At 36.1% G+C, this 25,166-nt stretch overlaps 1 protein-coding gene across 1 annotated transcript in view; it reads right to left on the bottom strand.

Annotated features, from left to right (window-relative positions):
• Positions 1-25,166, bottom strand: part of TBCA (tubulin folding cofactor A) — a 108,075-nt gene that overhangs the window by 13,624 nt on the left and 69,285 nt on the right. The window contains exon 2 of the mRNA XM_066381708.1: positions 9,462-9,567. Coding sequence (XP_066237805.1) covers positions 9,462-9,567 — 106 coding nt within the window. The remainder of the gene's footprint in view (positions 1-9,461; positions 9,568-25,166) is intronic.

The following is a 25,166-nucleotide window of genomic DNA, read 5'->3' as shown; positions in this document are numbered from 1 at the left end:
AAGCTTGGCAGTTTCTTTTAAAACAAAAAATGTGTTAATATGACCCAGCAAGTACTTGAACATTTTATCTAAGACAAACAAAAACTTATGTTCACATCAAAACTGTACACAAATGTTCATAGCAGCTTTTCCATAACAGCCCAAATTTGGAAACAATCTAAATGTCCTTTAACGGTTAGTTTGTGATACAGCCATACCATGGAATACTCCTCAGCAGGAATAGGGAACAAACTATTGATCCACTCAATGACTGCAATGGACCTCACAGAAATTAGGCTAAGTGGAAAAAGCCAATTTCAAAGGCCCACATACTATATGATTCCATTCCATGTTACACAACATTCTTGAAAGAGTGTTAATTATTTACGATTTAGGAAATGAAAGGACAGGGGCTATAAAGAGGTAGTGCAAGGTAGTCTTGTAATGGGACTGTTCTCCAGCTCGATCGTGGTGGTAGTTACACATGCTATACACATGATAAAACTGTATAGAACTATACACACACAAATGAGTACATATATAACTGATAAAATGTAAATAAGCTCTGTGGTATATCGATATCAAGTTCATGGTTTGAATACTGTAATGTAATTATGCAAGATGATAACACTGCAGAAGGAATGGTGAAGGGGATATGAGATTTCCCTAAACAGTTTTTGCAAATTAAGAAAAAAACAAAAAAAGCAAATGTACAAATTGAACACCATTTATAAACCTGAGTATATGTACCAAGAGACAATAATATTTTCTTGTACCATTAGATGATATTTTAAATAATATTTTTATTATTAAAAAAATCTGGTATTTCTTGCAGAATCAGCCTTGTGAAAGGACTGTTGAAGTCTTCTTAGCAGATTGAAGCCTCTTATTATTTTTCACATATTTAATGAAAAAAGTTTCCCTTTCATTTTTAGGAAAAAGAAAATCAACCTTGAATGTTAACTGGTGTTTCAAGGAATTCACAAAAAATGTGTGTGCATCTTTCTCAAAAATGTAAATTTTACAACATTTCAATTACATGTAATTATGAAGTTTTTGAGAAATCTTGGTTAGAAAATTGCACCGATTTGCATTTTTAATAAACTTCTGGAAAACAAGAACTGAGTCAACCTCAGGTGAAGTAGCTGATGTTTGACTGTCATTAACACCAATCATTTCTGCTCCAGGACAGGTGAAAAAAAAAGACCAGAATATCCTTCTTGGTTGAGGGCAAAATCGTCTGTATCCATTCCTAATGAGGGATGAGGAGAGTGAAGAAGGGTAAGAAGAGAGTTAAAATCAATTTGGGCAATATTTAAATGTGTAATACTGCTTAGCCAGAAAAGAAAAGGATAAGAGACTAACTCTGATCACGATTTTGGCCTCTTAGGGTCCTGAAACTTCTACGTAGTTACTTATTTTAAAATAATCAAAATTAGGCATAGTCCAGAAGCAGCCAATTTTGCCAACCAATTTCAGGTAAGAAGTTTGATAAGAACTGACAGCATCATAAGTGTGTGTTATAAAATTAAAGATATTTCAGAAGACCCAGGAAAACCACAGCAAAATGGATCCAAGTTAAGAGAAGAGTCAAGGTAGTGAGAAGCAGCTGAGGGCAGCATTTAATTCAGAAGAGGAAGAAATACAGGGAGAAGAGTAGTGAACCCACAAAATGCAGCACTTGGCTTCCTTGATATATTCTATGAGGGGCACAACAAATGTCCAGAAACCACTACTGACCTGAAAGTCCTAAGTAATCAAGAATAAAGCAGTGCTTCTGGCAATGCAACTCCTGCACATACATAATAAAATACAGGAATGGCTGGCCACAGCAGAGCTCAAGTTAGAGAAAGGAAACTGAGGAAAGCATGTAAGTTGAGTAGGTTTCATGGGACTCTGATAATTGCAACTAACAATGTATATACATTGCAGGTTGACAATAGCAAACAGAAAAACTTACTGTTCTATAAAGAGATATGGGATGGTATTGGTTGACGAGGAATCTAAGAAATCATGAAATAAACCATGACCACTGTGACAAAAGAATTTTAACAAGATTGAGTGTAAAATAAACTTTTGAACAAAAATTTTCTCTTTTATATTTAGATAGCTAATCAATGATATAACCAGTAAGTGGCTAACATTTTTTAAATGACAATTAGAATCAGGATTCAATAGAATTAATCCTTACCTATCAAGTAGTGGTTTTTTTGAAAGATGATCAATATATAAATAAAATAAAAGTGATAAGCTGTGACATTATTTGTAGAATTTTATTTAGAAAGAGAACACTTCACTCCCCACTCCATGTAACTTACAATTCCTGTTCTAACTATAGGACTATTCTTAAACAGATTAAAAACAATAGAGAATAGAGGCATTAATGTAAGAAAGGTACAAAAAAGGTACATGAGTATATATGGGAGTATATATTCAAAAAGCACTTAACCATCATAATTTTTTTTTTTAATTAAATGAGAGGTGGGGAGGTAGAGAGACAGACTCCTACATGCAATCAGATAGGATCCCTATCTGGCGATGTTCTGCCCATCTGGGGCCACTGCTCCACAACCGAGCCATTTTAGTGCCTGAGGCAAGGCCATGGAGCTATCCTCAGTGCCTGGGGCCAATTTATTCAAACCATTCAAGCCATGGCTTCGAGAGGAGAATGGTGGAGAAGCAGATGGTTGCTTCTCCCGTGTGCCCTGACCAGGGATTGAACCCAGGACTTCCACATGCCAGGTGGACACTCTACTGCTGAGCCAACCTGCCAGGGCTACCCACCATAATTTTAAGAATCAAAAAGCTATAATCCATATGTATCTTACAAAGATTTGTAAGATTTGAAGAGCATTTAGTTCATAAAGGTCAACATATTTGGGGACATACTGTATCTATACGTCTTCAAATCCTCCCAAATATATGAGTATCTGACACACAACTGTCCTTTGCTATACCACACACAGAGAAAGGCAGGTTCTCCTAGAAGCTTGAGAAAATAAGAAAGTCCTCTTTCTGGATACTTAGGGGAACAGGATGTCTCATTCCTTTTGTGCTGCAGAAAGTTACTACTTACAGAGAAATCCACTTTAAGTGATGAATTCTTCAAAATTAAGTCTTGATTAAGTGTGCACTATAACCATTTGTAACATAATATACATGATGACAATCACTGAGAATTCATAAAGCTGATTTCAAAAATAAGTCTTGAGATTAATCTGTATAAGCTTGTCCACACTCTCCTTTTTCCTAGTGTCATGTGGATTTTGTTCTAAATGCACTGGGCACTGGATTTTAAAGAAGTACATTCTGAAGAGATCAACCTTTGTGCTATGGTAGGGAAGAAATGGAGGGTGTCAAGAGACAAAGGGTATGCCAACAAGGAGGCTTCTGCAATAGTACGGGCAAGAGGTGACAGTGGACTAGACTAGTACAGTGGCAGTAGAGAAAGAAACAGAAAGAAGAAGAAATACAACTTAGTGTTATTAGATGTGGTTATTAGAAAGAGAGAGAAGTATCGAGCGTTGGCCTGGCACGTGGAAGTCTGGGTTTGATTCCTGGCCAGGGCACACAGGAGAAGTGCCCATTTGCTTCTCTACCCTTCCCCCTCTACTTTCTCTCTCTCTCTCTCTTCCCCCTCCCGCAGCCAAGGCTCCACTGTACTGAAGTTGACCCGAGCACTGATGATGGCTCCATGGTCTCCACCTCAGGCGCTAGAATGGCTCCAGTTGCAACAGAGCATCGCCCCCTAGTGGGCATGCTGGGTGGATCCTAGTCAGGTGCATGCAGGAGTCTGTCTCTCTGCCTCAAGGAAGGAAGGAAGGAAGGAAGAAAGGAAGGGAGGGAGGGAGGGAGGGAGGGAGGGAGGAAGGAAGGAAGGAAGGAAGGAAGGAAGGGAGGAAGGGAGGAAGGGAGGAAGGGAGGAAGGAAGGGAGGGAGGGAGGGAGGAAGGGAGGGAGGGAGGGAGGGAGGAAGGGAGGGAGGGAGGGAGGGAGGGGAGAAGTATCAAGAAGGGACCCACAAAATTTTTGGCTTGGGTATCTGGATCAGTAGAAGTAACCATTTACTGAGAGGAGCATAATAAGAGAAGAATAGCTTTTTGTTTGGGGGGAGTAAGTTAGGTTGAGGGAAGACCAAGATTGTTTTATTTTGGACACCAACAAGGATACATGAAGCAGGTGATTAATTGAATATATATACCTGGAGTGTTAGGCCCAAAGATACAAATTTTGGAGTTACTGACACCAAAATGAATGTCTTAGTAAGCAGGGATTTATAGAATTTTGTTCATTTATTGTTATTATTTTTAATTCTATGACTAAAAGAGTACTTGGAACTGAACTGATCAATAAATAGCTGTAGAGTAAATAAAAGGGTATAAAGATGGTACTTAAAGTTATAGGAGCATAGATTACCTAAAGAGAGATTTTAGAACTCTTAAAGGTTGAAAAAAGTGTGTGTGTGTATGTGTGTATGTGTGTGTAGAGAGAGAGAAAGAGAGGGTAGATAAGTAGGTGTGGAAAAGAAGGGAGAGAGGAGAGAGGGAGAGTTGAGTAATAATGGTAGTGTAACAGAAAGAAAACCAGGAGACTATTTCTAACAAAGCTGCCAATATAAAGAGTGTTTCAAGGAGAGAGTGGTTCCTTGTGTCACATGACTACTGAGGTTACAGAAGATGAGGGGAAAGAAGTGATAACAATGTCACTAATGGTTTTTAACAAGGGTTAGGGAATATGAGAAAGTTCTCGATAACTTCTTTTTTTGTTGAGGAATTATGAAATTAGTGTCAGCCAAAAATGAATATTTAATAAATGCTATGATGGGAATAATAAGGTGTTATGGAAGAACAGATGAAAGGAACTTAACTCAGCACTGAGGCAGAGTGTAGGGCAGGTTTAAAGGATGACTAGAAATTAATAAAGAAGATAGACAGGAGTAGAAAGGCACCCCAGACATGTGCAATATCTCAGAGGCAAAGGGGAAAGGGCATACTCAAGAAAATAAAAGCAGAACCTTAGAGGCACAGGTAGGGACAAGTAAGAGATGAGGTTGGAGAGAGAAGCTGGAATCAGATACAATGCTAAGGAGACTGAAATTTGTCATAAAAATAAGCAGAAGTAGCTACTGAAAAGTGTAAAATATATTTTATTTTGGTGGTCTACACATCAGTTTGGAAAAATATTTGTGAATTTAAGTATATTTAATAAAAGATTAGGTTATTTTTATATTTAATACCTAAAATTGAAGAGGGAGTATAGCTTAATGGTCAAGAGTACAAGTTCCAGAGCCAGAATGCCCATGTTCAAAATGCCACTTAGCAGCTATGTGACCTTGGGCAAGTTATTTAACCTGTGTCAGTTTCCTCATTTTTATGATTTTTTAAATTGAATTTATTAGGGTACATGTTTCAAGTGTGCAACTCAATAAAACATAATGCACACTGCATTATGTACCCACTGCCCCAAGCAAAGTTTCTTTCCATCTTCCCTTTTGCCCTCCTCCACCGACCCCCTCCCTATCTCCCTTTTGCTCTGGCCATCAGCGCACTGTTGTGTGCCTATGTGTTATATACATATGTGTTCTTGCTTTATCCCTTCATCTTCTCATCCAGTCCCTCCACACCCACCCCTCTAACAGCTGTCAGTCATTCCATGTATCTATGTTGGTGTTTCTATTTTGTTCATTAGATTCCACAAATAAGTGAGATTGTATGGTATTTGTCTTTCTCTGATTGGCTTATTTATTTTCTTTTTTAAGCAAGAGAGAAAGAGAGAGACAGACAAACAGGAATGGAGAGAGATGAGAAGCATCAACTGATAGGTGTGGCACTTTAGTTGTTCATTGATTGCTTTTTCATACGTGCCTTGATGGGGGACTCCAGCTGAGCCAGTGACCCCTTGCTTAAGCCAGCAACCATGGGGTCATGTCTATGATTCCATGCTCAAGCCGGCAACCTCAATTTTGAACCTGGTTCCTCAGTGTCTCAGGTTGTAGGTATATGTTATGATAATATGCAGAGTTAGGATGACAACTGGGGACAGCAAGGCGCCCTAGGGCTAAAGCCCTGAGCCAATGTGAGTCCAGGGGCCTCTCAGACCCATACGGGAAACAGTGTGTGCTGGAAACAGCAAAACAGCAGGATAAGATTCAGTTACAGAAAATGTTTCAATTCTCAGAACAGAGATTAGAAGTCAGCATGTTCCTTGTCCTTTACTTCATCCTCTGAAAACTTCTGCTGTCTGCCTCCTTGAGTAATTTGTACAGGCTAATAAATATCTGAGTAAGGCTGGGGATGGGGATTTTGTTGACCAGGGCTGTTGCCTCCCCTCCGCCCCTCGGAGTATGTCATCTGGTCTCTGAATAGTTCATTGTCACCACGACACCAGGTCAACATTCTATCCATTGCACCACTACCTGGTCAGGCAGACTGGCTTATTTCACTTAGCATAGTCATCACCGGGTCCATCCATGCTGTCGCAAAAGGTAAGATTTCCTTCTTTTTTTATGGCATGTAGTCTTCATTTTATTTATTTATTTTTTTACTGAGTGGAGGGAAGGCAGAGAGACAGACTCCTGCATGTGCCCAGACCGGGATCCACCAGGCAAGCTCACTAAGGGGCTATGTTCTGCCCATCTGGGGCCGTTGGGGCCATTATTTTAACACCTGAGGTAGAGGTAAGGGAGCCATCCTCAGTGCCCGAGGCCAACTCTTTAGAAAAATCCAGCCGTTGCTGCAGGAGGGGAGAGAAAGAGAGAAAGAAGTTGAGGGGGGGTGAAGAAGCAGATGGTCGCTTCTCCTGTGTGCCCTGACCAGGAATCGAAACCGGAACTTCCACATGCCAGGCCGACACGCTACCAACCACTGAGCCAACTGGCCCGCGTTGGCATGTACTATTCTACTGTGTAAATGTACCACAGCTTTTTATCCACTCATCAGCTAACAGACAACTGGGCTATTTCCAGATCTTGGCTATTGTAAATAACACTATAATGAACACAGGGGTACATGTATTATTTTGATTTTGTGTTTCAGGAATCTTAAAATATATTTTCAGAAATAGGATTGCTTGGTCAAAAGTCAGATCCATTTTTAATATTTTGAGGAAATGCCATACTGGTTGTTTTTTTTTTTAGTTTTGTTTTTTTAGTGAGAGAGAGAGAGAGAGAGAGAGAGAGAAAGGGACAGGACGGGCACCTTAGTTGTTCATCAATTGCTTTCTCATATGTGCCTTGTGCCTTGACGGGGGTTGGGGGGTAGAGCTCCAGCTGAGCCAGTGACCTGTTGCTCAAGCCAGTGACCTTGGGCTTCAAGCCAGTGACCATGGGGTCATGTCTATGATCCCACACTCAAGCTGGTGAGCCTGTGGCTCAAGTCGGATGAATCCACACTTAATGCCAATGACCTCAGGTTTCAAACCTGTGTCCTTGGTGTCCCAGGCCAACACTCTATTCACTGTGCCACCACCTGATCAGACTCCAAATTGTTTTCCACAGTGGCTGCACCAGTCTGAATTCCCACTAACAGTGCACAAGGGTTCCCTTTGCTCCACATCCTTGCCAGCACTCATTGTTTGTTGATTTATTGATGATAGCCCTTCTGACAGATGTGAGATATCTCATTGTGGTTTTAATTTGCATTTCTCTGATGATTAGTGACATTTAGCATCTTTACATATGTCTATTGGCCATCTGTCTGTCCTCTTTGGAGAAGTGTCTATTCAGGTCCTTCGCCTACATTCTAATTGGATTGTCCTCTGGTGGTGAGTTGTGTAAGTTCTTTACATATTTTTGGAAATTAACCTCTTATCAGATGTATCATTGGCAAATATGTCCTCCCATTCTGTGGGTTCCCTTTTCATTGTGTTAGTGGCTTCCTTTGTTCTGAAATGGCTTTCAGTTTCATGTAGCCCCATTTGTTTATTTTTTCTTTTGTTTCCCTGTCCAAGGAGATATATTGGCTAAAATATTGCTATTAGATATTTCTGAGATTCTATTGCCTAAGTTTTTTCTAGGATTTTTATGGTTCCACAGTTTACATTTAAGTCTTTAATCCATTTTGAGTCTATTCTTGTAAATGGTGTAAGTTGGTATAGTTTCCTGGTTTTGCATGTACTTGTCCAATTTTCCCAACACCATTTATTGACAAGACTGTCTTTAATTGACTATATGCTCTTGCCTCCTTTGTTAAATATTAATCGACCATAAAAGCATGGGTTTATTTCTGGACTCTCTGTTCTATTCCATTGAGCTATATGGCTGTTCTTATGCCAGTACCATGCTCTTTTGATTTCTATGGCCTTACAGTATAGTTGATATCAGGTAGTGTGGTACTTCCAACTTTGTTCTTCTTTCTCAAGATTGCTGAGACTATTTGGAAACTTTTGTGGCCCCATATAAATTTTTGGAATATTATAGATCTATTTGATAAGCCATTAGTGTTTTAATGGGCATTGTGTTGAATCTGTAGATTGTTTTGGGTAGCATGGACATTTTAATAATGTTAATTCTTATGATCCATGAACATGGTCAGTTTCTTCAATGTTCTATATTTTCTGAATACAAGTTTGTACCTTCTTAGTTAAATTTATTCCTAGGTACCTTATTTTTTGTGTTGTTGCAATAGTAAATGGAATTCTTTTTCTTAATTTCTCTTTCTGATAGTTCATTATTGGTGTGTAAAAATGCCACTGATTTCTAAATATTAATTTTGTATCCTGTTATTTTGCTGAATTTATTCATTAAATTTAGGAGTTTTTGGTGGGGTTTTTATGGTTTTCTACATACATTATCAAGTCATGTGTGAATAATGATAATTTTAGTTCCTCCTTTCCAACTTAGATGCTTTTTGTCTGACTGTTATGGCTAGCACTTCTAGTACTATGCTGAATAAGAGTGGTGAAAGTGGACATCCCTATATTTTTCCTGATCTTTGAGGAAACACAGTTTTTTCCCTTTGAGTATGACGTTGGTTCTGGGTTTGTCATATATGGTCTTTGTTATATTGAGGAATGATTCCCCTACTTCCATTTTGCTGTTTATATCATAAATGGGTGCTAGATAACAATATTATCAAACGCTTTTTCTGTAGCTACTGACATCATAAAATTTCTATTCTTCATTTTCTTTACATGATGTATCACGTTTATTTATTTGTGAATACTGTACCAACACTGCATTGCAGAATAAATCCCACATGATCGTGGTGTATGATCTTTTTAATGTATTGCTGGATCCAGTTTGCTAATATTTTGCTGAAAATTTTAGCATCTATGTTTATCAGGAATATTGGCCTACAATTTTCTTCCTTTGTAGTGTTTTTCTCCGATTTTGGAATTAGTGTAATGCCAGTTTCTTTATTTTTAAATAGAAGTTTTAACAGTAAAGTAGAAAATAATATAGGACCTTCTAATGGGACTATTAATAAATGAGTTAATATGGTGTTCTGTAAATGTTAGGAATTATTAGTTAAAATATAATTTTACCTGTTTCTTAATGGCATAATTTTCATCATCTTCAGCTTTCATTTTTTCAATTTTTTCTTCCTGTTGTTTTGCTTCTTTTTCATACATCATTTTTTCTTTGGCCAATCTATAAATAAACCAAAAATGTTTCAGGAAATTAACTCTTTCTAGCAAATAAACGTCAAGAAGTAAAGAAGCTCTGTAAATATAAAACATATTTAAAATACCATAGTATATGTACTAACTGGGTAGTAGGGAGAATAAAAGAAAAATATTTTAGCCACTGATATATGATCTTCATGCTCATAAGTCCTACACCTGCCTAATGCAAGTGTAACCTATCAAAACATGCAATTCTTAAATTTTATTAAAAAACCAGTCCATTATAATAATTATATTTACAATGTAAAAACAACACTCAAAATTATTATGTACTAACATTTTTGTCTTGCTTTTTCTTTTTGACATGTTTTCCCAAACTTTTACAAGTGTACTTGAAACAACATAATGAAAAAAAAAAACTCAGTTTACTGGAAATATATCACTATATTACATGCCAAATCCAAAATAAAGATTAGGTTATTTTTTAACAACAAAACAAGTATTCACTGTACACATAATTCTATGTCCAATCTTCTTTGTGTGAGGAAATGGAATAGTTTAGACATGGTTCTTTCACGGACAAGTAGTGGAAACAAACAAGTATTATTTACTAAAGCAAGAAAAGGTATTGATAGAGATTAGGAAGATTTTCAACAATAACGAATAGAACAATACTAAGTTCTGCTGATTATTCCTCAGATAACTAAAATTCGATGAACTATAATAGCTCTATCTACCCTAATTCTGATGAAATAAACTTTAAAATAAAAGGATAGTCCAAAAAACAAACAAACAAAAAACTAATATTCCTATATACAGATTATCTAAAGAGCAGGAAAAAAGCTCTCATACTCCATATACACTAAAAGAAACTTTCTCAACCCTGGCTGGTTGGCTCAGTGGCAGGGCGTTGGTCGCCGTGTGGAAGTCCCAGGTTTGATTCCTGGGCAGGGCACACAGGAGAAGCACCCATCTGCTTCTCCACCCTTCCCCCTCTCCTTTCTCTCTCTTTCTCTCTCTTTCTCTCTCTTCCCCTCCTGAAGCCAAGGTTCCACTGGAGCAGAGTTGGCCCGGGCACTGAGGATGGCTCCATGGCCTCCACCTCAGGCACTAGAATGGCTCCGATTGCAATGGAGCAATGCCCTAGATGGGCAGATTATCGCCCCCTAGTGGGCATGCCAGGTAATCCCGGTCTGGTGCATGCGAGTCTCTCTGCCTCCCCACTTCTCACTTCAGAAAAATACAAAAAAAGAAATAAATAAAAATAAAAAGTAAAAAAAACGTTCTCAATCTGGCCTCCCTATTTCTCTAGACCTATGTTGCTAGGATGAATTTTAAAATCCTATCAGAGCATGGCTTTTGTCTCATCATTTGCTTGTGGAATATTATATGACCTTCAAACATTCATCCTGAAATACCTCAAAGTGAAAAGAACAAAGTATAAAATAGGTATAAATTTTATGTTGCCATGAATATACAAAGGATACTCAAACAAATGACAAAGGGAAACTACTATCTGTGGTTATTTGGTAAGAGAAAAGCCCTAATGATTGATAGAAAAGGATAGCTGGGGGAGGCTTTCATTTTATGCCTTTCAATAAAGTTGGAGGGTTTTCCCCCAGGTATAGTATTACTTTTATCAAATAAGTTAGATGCTAAAGATTATCTCTGAGTGGCACAATTTTGAACGATAAATTTTAAAGTTTGCTAGTTATCCTTTCAGCTATATTTTTAAATTTTTATGGAATAAAGAAAACTTTAATTAGAAAGATCCTCAATATAATTAATAGTTATTCTCTAAACATTGCTCTCCTTTGCAAGTGTTGCAAATGCTATAAAGACCCAGTACAAATAAAAAGTCATAATTTTAAAGGCATAATTAACTGCAAATATTTTCCATTAATCTTACAAACTGACACCTACAGAGGAACATAGAAATTTCAAAATCTGGTAACTTTTAGTAGTTAGACTAATAAATAAATGAGGAAAATAAAGAAACAAGGGTAATAGAAAAGGATAGACGTCAGAAGGAAAAATTTCAAAAAATGACAACCATCAGGTAATAATAATCAAATGACAACTTAAACTACCTAACTGTAAATGCATGATATAATGTGGTTTAAAATATATAGTCCAGTGTTCCTCAAACTATTCCATAGAACACTAGAAGTAAAAAAAAAAAAAGCTTAGAAAAACACTGCTTACCAAATCTTAAAGATATGAGTAGTCTTTTAGAGCAGTGGTCCCCAACCCCCAGGCCACGTACCAGTACCAGTCTGTGGGTCATTTGGTACCGGTCCACAGAGAAAGAATAAATAACTTACATTATTTCCATTTTATTTATATTTAGGTCTGAATGATGTTTTATTTTTAAAAAATGACCAGATTCCCTCTGTTACATCCATCTAAGACTCACTCTTGACGCTTGTCTCGGTCACGTTTATCTGTCCCACCCTAAAGGCTGGTCTGTGAAAATATTTTCTGACATTAAACTGGTCCGTGGCCCAAAAAAGGTTGGGGACCACTGTTTTAGAGAAAGGAAATTAGTTTAACTTTGTTCAATTATAAGCTTACTTGAAGCAAAACAAGATTTTCCCCCTTTCAACATTTTCTAGAACAGCTTCCCCTCAATACAAGTTTGAGAAGTACATTGTAGAAATCTGTAAACTTTATACATTTAAACATACTATTCATAAAATTATAAATAAAATAAAAACTTTGAGTAAATCAAGAATTTAGAGACCTTGGGATAAAAATTATAGCTTAATTTATCTTGATTTTAACACTTTTTTTTTACTGTAAATAAGATTTTCATAGTTTATAAACAACCTGTACTTTTAGCCATCTAATAACTAACAACCTAATCCCAAACCATGCTAAGGATTACAGATGACAGGCAAATGCAATTAGTGGTGGTAAGAAACCATAAAAAAAATCTTATTATGAATATTTTAAAACAAAAATCTAGAGAAAATATCATGATGAATTCCACGTACTCATCATTCAGTCTTAACAATTATTAATAATTTAGCATTCTTATTTCATGTATCTTCTGCCACTTAAGTACTTATTTGTTACTATTTCCAGACATTCATCTTTGGTTGGTCTTTGGGGTTAAAAGCTTTTGATTTCCAACCCCTCTTTGCACCTTATACCATATAGAAAATTAACTCAAAATGTGTCAAGATCTAAAAAGCTAAAATCATAAAACTCTTAGAAGAAAACACAGAGGTAAATTTTGGTGACCTTGGACTTGACATTAAAAGCACAAGAAATAGAAGAAAATATAGGTACCTAAGTTGATCTTCATCAAAATTAAAAACTTTTGTACTTCAAAAAATTACTATCAGGAAAGTAAAAAGACAATTACAAAATGGAGCAAAATATTTGCAAATAATGGGTCGGATAAAGAACTTGTTTCCAGAATATACCATATAAGGAACATTTCTAACTTAATAATATAAAGGCAAATAACCCAATTAAACAATGGGAAAGGATCTGCACAGAGACATTCCTCCAAAGAAAATAATCAAATGCCCTTAAATAAGCACATGAGAAGCCACTCAGCATCACTGGTCATCAGGGAAATGCAAATCAAAACCACAGTGAGATTCACTTTATACTTATTAGAATGTCTATAATAAAAAAGTCAGAGCCCTGGCCAGTTGGCTCAGCAGTATAGTGTTGACCGGTGTGTGGAAGTCCTGGGTTCAATTCTTGGTGAGGGCACACAGGAGAGGTGACCATCTGTTTCCTCTCCTCCTTTCTCCTTTCCCCTCCTGCAGCCATGGCTAGACTGATTTGAGGATGTAGGCTTCAGCACTGAGAATGCTCGTGAAGCCTCTGCCTCAGGTGCTATAAAAAACAGCTCAGTTGACAGAGGCCCCAGATGGACAGAGCATCGGCCCCAGATGAGTGTTGCTGGGTGGATCACTGTCTGGGCTCATGGGGGAGTCTGTCTCTGTATCTTCTCTACTCTCACTTAAAAAAATAATACTAATAAAATTTTTTTAATTTAAAAATATTTAAAAATCAGATAATAAAAAGTGTTTTAAAAAAGTATTGGCAAGAATATGGAAACACTGAAACCATCAAACACTATTGGAAGGAATGTAATTAGTGCAACTGTTTTAGAAGTTTGCCATTCCTCAGAAAGTTAAACATAGCTATAATATATCCCAATAATTCTATTCCTAAAATATATACCCTGAGAAAGAAAAACCTATGTCCACATAAAAAATCATACAAATATGTTCATAGCAGCATTGTACATAACAGACAAAATGAGGAAACACCTCAATAGTCAATCATCTGATGAAAAGGCAAACAAAATACGGTATATTCATACAGTGAAATACTTGGCAATGAAAAGAAATGAAAATTGCAGAAAGGAAAGGGAGTGGGGGTAGGCAGACAAGGGCAGAGGAGAAATAGTGATCGAGAGCGGTTTGACTTGGGGTGGTGATCACACAATACAATATAGAGGTGCTGTATTATATTGAGAGAACTGTACACCTGAAACCTGTATAATTTTATTAACAAATGCAACCCCAATAAATTCAACAAAAAATTTAAAAACAGAAATGAAGCACTGAATAATACTACAACACTGATGAACCTTGAAAACATTATGCTACGTGAAAGTAGCTGCACACACACACACAAAGTAGCCAGACATAAAATGACACACTTTGTGTGTTTCTATTTATAGGATATACCAAGAACATAGGTATAAATCTATAGAGACAGAAAGCAGACTAGAGGCTGTTCAGGACTGGGGAGGATGAGGGAAATGGGAGGGTAATAGCTAAAGTGGGGATAATTATCTTTTGGAGGTGATAAAAATATTCTAAAAATGATTGTGGTGAAATTTCCACAACTCTGTGAAAACACTAAAAACAAATTTGTTGTAGACTTTAAATAGTAGGTTATTTATATGATATGTGGATTATATCTCAATAAAGCTCTAACAAAAAGGGGGAAAAAAACTTGTGACCACAGAGTCAGCTACAAGGAAACCACTGAGTATATTCAAACCTGGACTTAAGACAGTAGAGCACATGAACACTACGTACGGAAATCTGCATTGGAATTATAATTTAAAACTGTTTTAACAATAATTTTCAGTATTAAAATAAAAATATCCTCTCAAATTAAAAAAAAATCAGTAATGCATATCACTACAGATATTTCTTTAAAAGTTCCCTCTAAACAGTAAAAGAAACTTGCTAGGACACAAACGGCAATTGCCAGACTGCTTAAATGAGACCTAAAAATGGTTTTATTTGAAACACAATGTTAAAAAAAAATAAAAATAAAAAAACAAAACCAGATTTGTTACCACATTAAACAACCGGGGGATTTAACATATGTCTGGATTTCTGGCTTCTCTTAAATGTCTTCATTAGGGAACACTGGGGCTACAGTCCCACTATTGCATGGAGCTAAGAAGTGGCTGATGACTGTTTTCAGTGAGGCCTGTGCTATTCACTTTGCTCCAATTCACACAACTCCATTACCCAAAGACTCACGCTTTATACTTGACAACTGTAAGTAACTGAATTTGGAATCTGCATGCTGGAGTAACCTGCATATTTCAATGCATCAGTGTTATTTTTTTATTATCTTTACAGGATTGTTATTATCATTCAGAATATCAGGGACACTCAGAAACTGCTGGGATTAGCAATGAGACTGTCAACCTGCTAGGTTACCAAACTTCCCTACTAAATGAAAGTAACTGGGATTGGATAGGCTATCAGAAAGAGGCAAACTCATAACATTCTGAGATTCAAAGACTCAGAACAAAGGTTGACAAGCTATGGCCAATGAGCAAATTGACCTGCCATCAGTTTTCGTATGGTCTGAGAATTATGAATGGTTTTGTATTTTTAAGTGGCTTAAAAATAATTTTAATTATATTTTGTGACATGTGAAAACCATATGGAATTTAAATTTCAGTGTCTATAAATAAATGATTAATAGAACACTGCCACACATTCATTTATGAATCATCTATGGCTACTTTCATGCAATGAGAGTAGAGACCAGTAGTTGTGACAGAACTTTTTAGGTTTTGTATGGACCACAAAGCCTAAAATCTATACTATCTGGTACTTTACAAAAAAAAAGGTTGCTGAACCCTTACTTGAAAGACCTCTACTTAACTGTATCCAACCCCACTTAACCACCTTAACATTTATCACACTACACTGAACCCAACTTTACAGATCTTGAGTTCCTTGAAGACAGGATTAGGTTGTAGTCATACTGTATATAAATTTTTACTGTACTCTTGATCTTTATATATAGTAGGCACTCAATGTTGTTATATAAAAATTTCACTATTGCCTTTCAATATTTTCAATTTAAAGAAATATATAAAAACAATTCTGAAGTGGAACAAAAGTGATTCACAAAACGAGTAAGAACAATGTTGTTTTTGAAAAAGTATACAGTGAAAGAGACAGAATTTTTTTAATTTATTGATTTTAAGGAAGAGAGGAAGGGAGAAGAAATGGGAGTGGGAGAGGGAGAGGGAGAGGGCGAAGAAGAGGGAGAGGAAGAGGGAAAGTCTTGGTCCAGAGGGTTCTTATCCCTTCTCTAGGGGAGCTCCCAGGGGAGGAACTCAATAGACTATTCACCAGTTTTTCCCAGTGTCTTTTCAGGGTTGTAGTCTCTACTGACTGGTCAATGCAGAGGCAGGGAGTCATTAGTCAGTGCAGCTGGTCCTGATATCAGCCATGGTGTTGCCCCTCATGGCCCTGCTGCTTTCCTGGGCCTGGAGCTGAAACACAACTGAGGCCTAGATGTATCTCTAGTTTGACCGAAACTCTGTCTCTGTGGTCAACAGACCTGAGGCTTTGTTCCTAAGATTATTTGATGAGGGTAGAACCTCAATGACTTGAGGGCTGAATGCTTAAGGGGGTGGTGGTGCAAGGGCTTTAATGGGAGTCATATGAGGCGATACTCTAGCCCTGTTGTTCCTCCTTGTTCTATCACACCACTAGCAATATGCTAGGGGAGGGTCTGACCCTCAGCAATTTGAAAGGTCAGGATATCTAAACGGCATGACCAGTGATATGCCAGGGGAGGAAAAAGTCAGCCAGGGAGCGAGTTCCTTGTTTTTCTAATTTTGCCAGACACTAAGTACTGGGGGTTTCCTGCCCTGGTGACCTTGTGTACCAGGCATATCCTTCCTATTCTGCTCAGGTCTGTCTAACTGCCTACCACCATTACCAGTAAGTATTTGCTACATAATGAATGAATGTCTTCTAGTGAATTTGGCTATTCTTTCTTTGTCTAGGGAAGGCTAAGATTTAATAAGAAAATTTAACAAGTATATATAGTCACAGTTTTAAAATTTGTTACTAAAATATTTTTTCTGCAACATATCCCATATTCCCCCATGTATAAGACACACCTTTTTCCTGAAAAATTTGGGGTCTAAAAACTGGGTGCATCTTTTACGGTGGTTGTAGATATTTTACTTGCATTTTCCACTTTTTTCGTGCAGATGAGCAGTTGTATGAATTTTATGATAAATAAAACGAGTTCAATAACTTTATGTAATACACTTTTTTTTTTTCAAATTTCGGGCCCCAAAATTAAGGTGCATCTTATACATGGGAGCCTATGCACAAAATATATCTTTCCACACTTGTTTGAAATATTCAGTTTGTGTTTTTAAAGTTTGTTCAAAATTAAGCAATGTTCATCAAATTTTTTCTCGTAAAAATTTGAGATGACCAGGCCAGTCCATGAAACCTCAGCGTTTCATGAAAATTATACCACCAGCTGTGTAATCAAATCCCTGTGTCAAATCTCTCTGTTTGAAATCCATGGTATGACTTCCTTTTCCCTGACTGATACAGTTGTCTTCTACTGGCATAACTGATAACAAACTCTCTTGTCTCTCAGGAAACAAAGAATATTTGTGAGATTTTTATTGTATGAAATGAAGGAAGAAACTTTTATTGAAGACCTAACATGAACAGGCTTTTTTGTACTTTATTGTATTTGATACACTACTCATAAAAATTAGGGGATCAGAGAACATGCAGATACTCCAGTACTTTCAGCCTTTTGTATAGTGCATTTTCACCAATGAAATAAAAGTTGGTTTTGCATCTCATTTGCATAATTGAACAACTTTCTTTGACTTGTCTTTTGCTTTTCTATTGTTCTTGTTCAATAAAAAAATCATATGCTTCTTTTTATTGCTTCATATTCATTTTGAAATATCCGCTAATTTTTGTGAGCAGTGTACTTATAAATCCTACTTACGTATTGCTCCCATTCTACAGTCCCTTAATTAAGCTTCCCCACAATGTTTTAACAGTCTCTCAATTCAAAGAGAGCTGAATAAGAACTTATCAATATTTCAAAATGAATAAAATACAAGCTACCATATTTCATATATTTCATGAAAATTTGGTCAAATGTGAAATTACAAATGAAAATTAAGCTGAAGACAGAAAGCAACACTAAATGAAAGAGGTCAGGTTGGATGAATGATTTTTGACATTTTAGCATTTCCAATGGCCATCATTGAATCTGCTCCCCACACTCTAGCCTTGTGGTGAACTTAACCAAGTTAGAACTCAAGAGGAGATAGTTACAATATAGGATCCTATGAAACACAGATTTAGGAAAAAGCCTTAATCATTCAAGACAGTTTAAAATTAAAACATGACAACAACCTTATAAAATAGGTACCACTATGAGTCCTATTTTAGTAATAACTAACCTGAAATTCATGGAGCTTGTCCAAGTTCTCACAGTTGTTAAGTGCCAAAGAACTTTTTATTACAACATACTCTTAGTCACTGTGATAAAACTTTTTAAAATAAATCTCAAACATCTGAACACATAAAAAAGTTCAAATGTAACAGGCATTGTTGGTTGCCTAACCAGCAGCACTTCTTGCCAACAGAATTTAATTTTGATTATGATCATCCAAGAAGCCATGTCCTTCAAGGGAAAACCCAAACATAATGGTCTTACTCCTTCTGCCAAGTGATAGTTTAGGCATGTGTTAAAGTGACCCAATCCTGGCCAAAACTACAAAAGAGCCATCTGCTGAGGCTTCTGAGAAGGTTGTCATTTTTCCTAAATGCAATATTAGCAGGTGTAATTCTCTTTCCTCCCCTGGACATTGTCACCTGTGTGTGACACCTGCCATTTGTGACAGGAGCCTTGAGATCATGAAGACATCAGCCTAAAAGAACAGTTCACTCTGGGATGTCAGAGAACTTGAATTTTTTATAATGGTATTAACAAATTACTAAGTTAACCAACTCTGGAAGCATCCTACCTCCACATTTCTTACTCTATGAGATGAGAAATATCTGTATAGTTTAAAATACATATAGTTTGACTTTCTATTACTTTGAAACAAAAACGATCTGAAGTGACAGTTATTTTTTTTTTTTTTTTGTATTTTTCTGAAGCTGGAAACAGGGAGAGACAGTCAGACAGACTCCCGCATGCGCCCGACCAGGATCCACCCGGCACGCCCACCAGGGGCAACGCTCTGTCCACCAGGGGGCGATGCTCTGCCCCTCCGGGGCCTCGCTCTGCCATGACCAGAGCCACTCTAGCGCCTGGGGCAGAGGCCAAGGAGCCATCCCCAGTGCCCGGGCCATCCTCGCTCCAATGGAGTCTTGGCTGCGGGAGGGGAAGAGAGAGACAGAGAGGAAGGAGGGGGGGTGGAGAAGCAAATGGGCGCCTCTCCCATGTGCCCTGGCCGGGAATCGAACCCGGGTCCCCCGCACTCCAGGCCGACGCTCTACCGCTGAGCCAACCAAACAGGGCCTGAAGTGACAGTTATTAACAGAAGACTGTTATGCAGATACAGAAACACTTCCTTACTAATTCACTCCGAATTAAATAAATCACTTAAAAATTGAGAAACCTCATCTTTTTTTCCCATAGACAAATAAACAAGAAAAAAAAACGAGAAATTTCCTATATAATACCCAATTTAATGTTTCCACTGTCTTAAGAAATTTTCCCTGTAAATTTTGTGCAAAAGTCTATTTCACACTTAAAACTAAGGTAGTGTAAAACTTAAAAATTTTATTTGTCTTTAATAATCATAGTACTTACTGGAAGCTAATATCCATACTAAATACTAACCTCTATCTATATCATATTTCCAATTTATAAAGTACACCTATAACTTACAAGATACTGGATATTAAACAGTAAATAGTAAAATATCAATGCCCCTAAACTGCAACTTATGGGGAAGTGGTCATTAAGTAAATATTAATCTCTACAAACTACTACAGGGGTGGGCGGTAAGATGTTTAATAGTATTACAAAGAAAACACTATGGCACCATGAAAAACGTATCTACTTACAACTTGGAACTCAGTAACTTCTTGTCAAGTGAGTTTAAAATTCATATCTTCCCCAGTCAAAAGGAACAAAGTACAGTGTGTCCGTAAAGTCATGGTGCATTTTAGACCGGTCACAGGAAAGCAACAAAAGATGATAGAAATGTGAAATCGGCACCAAATAAAAGGAAAACTCTCCCAGTTTCATACCTATTCAGTGCAGTTCGATGTGGGCTCACGCACAGATTTTTTAGGGCTCCTTAGGTAGCTATCCCGTATAGCCTCTACAGACTCGTCACTGACTGATGGCCTACCAGAACGGGGTTTCTCCACCAAACTGCCGGTTTCCTTCAACTGTTTATCCCACCGAGTAATGTTATTCCTATGTGGTGGCACTTCGTTATAAACGCGCCGATATTCACGTTGCACTTTGGTCACAGATTCGAATTTAGCAAGCCACAGAACACACTGAACTTTCCTCTGTACCATCCACATCTCGACTGGCATGGCCGTGGGCTGCTCCGCTGTATACATGGTGTTACGTCATCATCTGCGCATGCACATATGCTGCCACATCATCCTACAGAAACTGGGAGGTTTTTCCTTTTATTTGGTGCAGATTTCACATTTCTATCATATTTTGTTGCTTTCCTGTGACCAGTCAAAAGTGCACCATGACTTTACGGACACACTGTATTTTAAGATTAGGAAAAGAAGCTATTTGACTTAAGCAGGTAACAGTTTTTCTGCTAAACATACCAGGAGAAAGCATTCTATAAAAATTAGAGTAAAAGACCTGATTTGGAATGAATTTTAGCCTTTGAAGACCAAGGGTTTTAGTAACTTGCCCCCAGAAACAGAGGAAATGATACCTTTATAAAAGAATGTTCGGGCAAAAATACCAAGAAAAATGCAGGGGGAAAAAATCGATTCATTTGGGAAAATTCAAGACGACTGAAAATTAAAAGTTAATTGCTCAGCCACCCCAATTAAGAATTCTCATTAGTTCCTTAGTGAGGAAGAACTAAAGATTGACAGTAGAATCTGATGATTTAGTGCTTATGGACTATATAGTAAAATGTAAGTGGCTAAAATTCAGTGAGTTTTAGCCATTCTATATTAATTCTTTTGAGGTCACTGATCTTAACTAATTAGTAATAGTCAAAACTAAGGAAGAATCTGCTACAATACCCTGTCTTAACTAAACAAATAAAAATGTGCTACACACACATAAAATGAGATGGGGCTGGAGATGTCTGCACTGAGTGAATGTCATCTGTTCTCCTCAACCATCCATTCTTCAAAGCTTAACTCAAATGTCCTTGTTTTCCAGAATGACCACATTAACCCCTACCTTTATAACTTTCTAAGCTCCCACTGTGGATCTTTTCTATGCATCTTTATAGCATATTTATCTCCACCATAGAATTGATCACAATGGGTTAAAACTTTGCCTACCTCTATACATGAAGCTGAATGCTCAAAGGACTGGAAATGTGTCCCCTATCAGCACCTATCAGACAGAGCGTGTGACTCTCAGTGATGTTTACTGCAAAAACTCACAATTACCCTGAGAGGTAAGCAGGGCAGCTATCTATTATTATCCCCATTTTCAAACAGAAAAATGCAATTTGAAGAGGTCAAATACTCACCTAAGACCAGCTGGCCAGGAAATGGTGACATCAGGATTTGAAATCATGACTTCTAACTTTAAGTGTTAGTACTTCCTTACACATCATGCTATCTCATGTCTTAAAAAATAAAGCAATTTTCAAACTTTAAATTTCTTTTACTTGTTCCACAAGTAAAATCAGTCCATAATTTAAAATTTGAATAGTATAAAATAATACAAAGTAAAAAGGCACACAACTACTCACACACCCTGCCTCTAGCCACTGAGTTCCCACCATTGAAAGAAACATGTTATCAATTTCTTGTCTATTCTAAATGAAATAAATTAAATGCTTAATTTGATGGTATCTGTTACCTTATCTCCCACTACTCATTAATTAATCTACTAAGCTGGAGATGGTTCAAGTTATATTCACTACTTATGTAAAATATATGCTTTAATTAATTTTAATAAATAAGACAAAACAAATTTTGTAAAAAGCTAAAATAATGCATGCCAAACACAAAATACCACTATGTAATTTTTTGCAATATTGTGAATTTCAGAAATTAATAAACTGATTCATCTTAGGAGTTAATAATTCACAAAACACAAATGTAAAACTAATTATTTCACTAATCCTATAACTATCCCTTAAAGGTTTTGAGATGTCAGTGAAATTGAGAAGTGTGTACCAATGAAAGAGCTAAGGAAACTACTGTGAATAGCTTCTGCTTGAGTTTGTATGAGAAAGCAACAGTATCTCCCACAGCTGTTTCATCTCCATCAAAACACTGAACTTTAATTGCTACTTAAAATCACAAATCTCTGCACATGGGACTTTCTATCCTCTGTCCAGACCGGTATCTCTGTCTTTATTAGACTGGTATCTCTGTCTTTATAACATCTCTATTTAGACATCCCATCAGCAATTAACTAAAGCAGGTTGAAAAGAGAGCTCATCATCATCCTACTCTAGAACAAAACCTCTTTGCCCAACTCGAACTGTCAGCATCAGAATCACAAAAGTACTGGGAAGTAGGCCTAGCTAGTGAGAAGTTCAGGGAAAAAAGTTAAGTTGTCTGCAAGATTAGTTTGAGCCAAGAGTGTGATGCTGGTACTAAAAAAATAAAAACAAAATGCAGGCAAGAAGCAAAGAAGCTAAAATATGGTAGGTAAATTGTACTGCATTAGATGAACTGCATCTGTACTATTATTTTTCATAATTTCATTTCCAAGATTATTATACATATATTAGACCCAAAGGGATTTAAAGCGGCATCTGAAGAAGGACCTTTATAAACTAGAGTATTAGCAGAGAAATGTCCAACAACATCATTCTATTCTGTGAAATAGTTCATTTTGGCTAAAACATTCAGATAGATGATGAATTTATGTTATAATAACTAAATTGGGCAAAGAAAATATCATTTGATGCAAATGACTTTAGCTGATTGATGACTGTTGTTTTTCATTGATAATAAAAGCATCAGTTAGGATATATGAATTTTATCAAATTATAAAATAAGCCCAATTTAACAATATTTTGTAAGTAATTATTCTTGGTGATCCACTAAGTCAAATTATTCTGAGAATTACTGATGAGAAAATTTGAGAGCTGAATCTGGAGTTTTTAATTGTTGAGCTCAAGGATCCAGAGAACTTTTATGACTTTGGGATTATTAGCATTACAAAATTACAGAGGTACTGGGAAATGCAATGGGTTTATTCAGGTTATTGTACTAAACTCTGTTTATTAGGTCAAAACAGTTCAAGAAGAAATATATACAAAGATTTTTTTCTATTTTTGTATCACAGATATTAAAGTACTGTTTAAGCCCTATGTACAGAAGAATGACAAAATACTCATTAATAATCAGTAGTAATAATTTAACCATTAGTAATCATTTCCATTCAGAAAAATGTTAAGTCAAAACTAATTTTATAATCCTATCTAAAGGCATACACATACAGTAATTTGGTGTGTTAAAGAGCTCACTTTCATCATATATTTATTTTGTACTTTATCACATATAAAGCATTTTTAAAACAAATAAATTTTCTAAGCCTTTAACTGCTTAAATATCACTTTTAAATAGTATTTGGTAATGGTACTTAAGAGCTGTATTTGACAGAATTTTTATAGCTAGCAAATCTGGTTTGATAATTCAATATAGCAAAACTTCCTTTAATTATCCTAAAATTAGATTAGAGAGTCCCAATGACTCTAAATTGTTCTTGTCTAGGTCACATTAATTATAGTCCATAGTTTTTTTTTTAAAGGTTTGCATTATCTCTAATATTCCCTCCTTTTATTCTATAATTGTCTATTCAGAGTGAAACAGTCATTTTACAGATTGACTTTCTGAATTTGTCAGTAAACACTTTAAAAATGTTGCATTTTCACAGCTGGAGGTATACCACTTTTAACTCTCTTCCCATGAACAACATGAGTTAGCATGTAAAAACATGGAAAGCCTCTAACTTTATCTCACAAAAACAGAAAAATATATAAATAATGTATATTATGGCATTTTAAGAATATCACAATTTTTTTGCAAGTTGTTCTAAACAGTTTTCCTAAACTATTGCAGATGAGTTATTTTACAGAATCTTAGACCCTGATTCTGAGGATAGACTACCATGAAGCATTAATTCTGTAACAAACAGTCCCTCCTTTCTGTAGTCGATCCAAAAAATACAAGTAATAACTGCAGCATTAGGGTTAAAGACAGACACAGGAGTTAACTCAAACTTGCCTGTATGTACGGGGTAAAATTTTATCCTTTAATGACTACGTAAATATAACAAAACTGCCAATTTTTCAAATGTGGTTAATTGCTTTCCTTCACAGAAGAAAGAGGAATGCTCTTTCAAGAAATGTTAATAAATGTGGTAAATAAAAAATAGTTTCTATAAATAAATAAATCTTGGGAAATAATTACATAACTTCTATTCCCCTCTTAAAGATTCCCATAGTGAGAGATTTTGAGTAATCGTACAAAAAAAAGACATGATAAACTTTAACTCAGCCCTTCTCAAATTAATTTGAGCACAGAACACTTAACTTACCTATTAAGATGAGTTAACCATATTCTACAGAACACCAAAACTTGGAAATCAAAATGACAGGCAGTTAGTACTACTCAGAATTCTGACTAGAGTATTTGATAAATTTCTATTTCTAAAGTATATTTTTATCCTATATTAAGTACAAAAATATTCTCAAAATTTCCAATTTATAGAAGTTGATAAAATGTCATTAATTATCAATGTAAATAATATACTTTTAAAAATAAATCTATTTGGCAACAATAGCTTAATTAATACTAATATATATCACTGTATATTAGTGTAATTAATATTAAATAGCCATGAATTTTAAAACTATCCTATCACTTAAAAAAGTTTTAATTTGCTTATAAATTCACATCTAGTAGAAAGTAACTAGCCATATTGTCTTATGATATTCTCAAGATAAATATTTAGTTTGAAAATTACATAGTAGTATTTATAGCTGACAAGCTTTTTTAAAATCGAGTCTAATTTTTCCTAGTACAAGTTTAATTTCTACCTTAGATAAGGCATCTGAATAGCAATAAACAGTGTCAAATTCTATAAAGAAACACAATAAAAAAAAAGTCATTTTAAAAAGAAAGCTTCAATAGA

This window comes from Saccopteryx leptura, chromosome 4 (assembly GCF_036850995.1).
Source record: "Saccopteryx leptura isolate mSacLep1 chromosome 4, mSacLep1_pri_phased_curated, whole genome shotgun sequence".
Taxonomy (NCBI): domain Eukaryota; kingdom Metazoa; phylum Chordata; class Mammalia; order Chiroptera; family Emballonuridae; genus Saccopteryx; species Saccopteryx leptura.
This window is presented reverse-complemented; position numbering and strand designations above follow the sequence as displayed.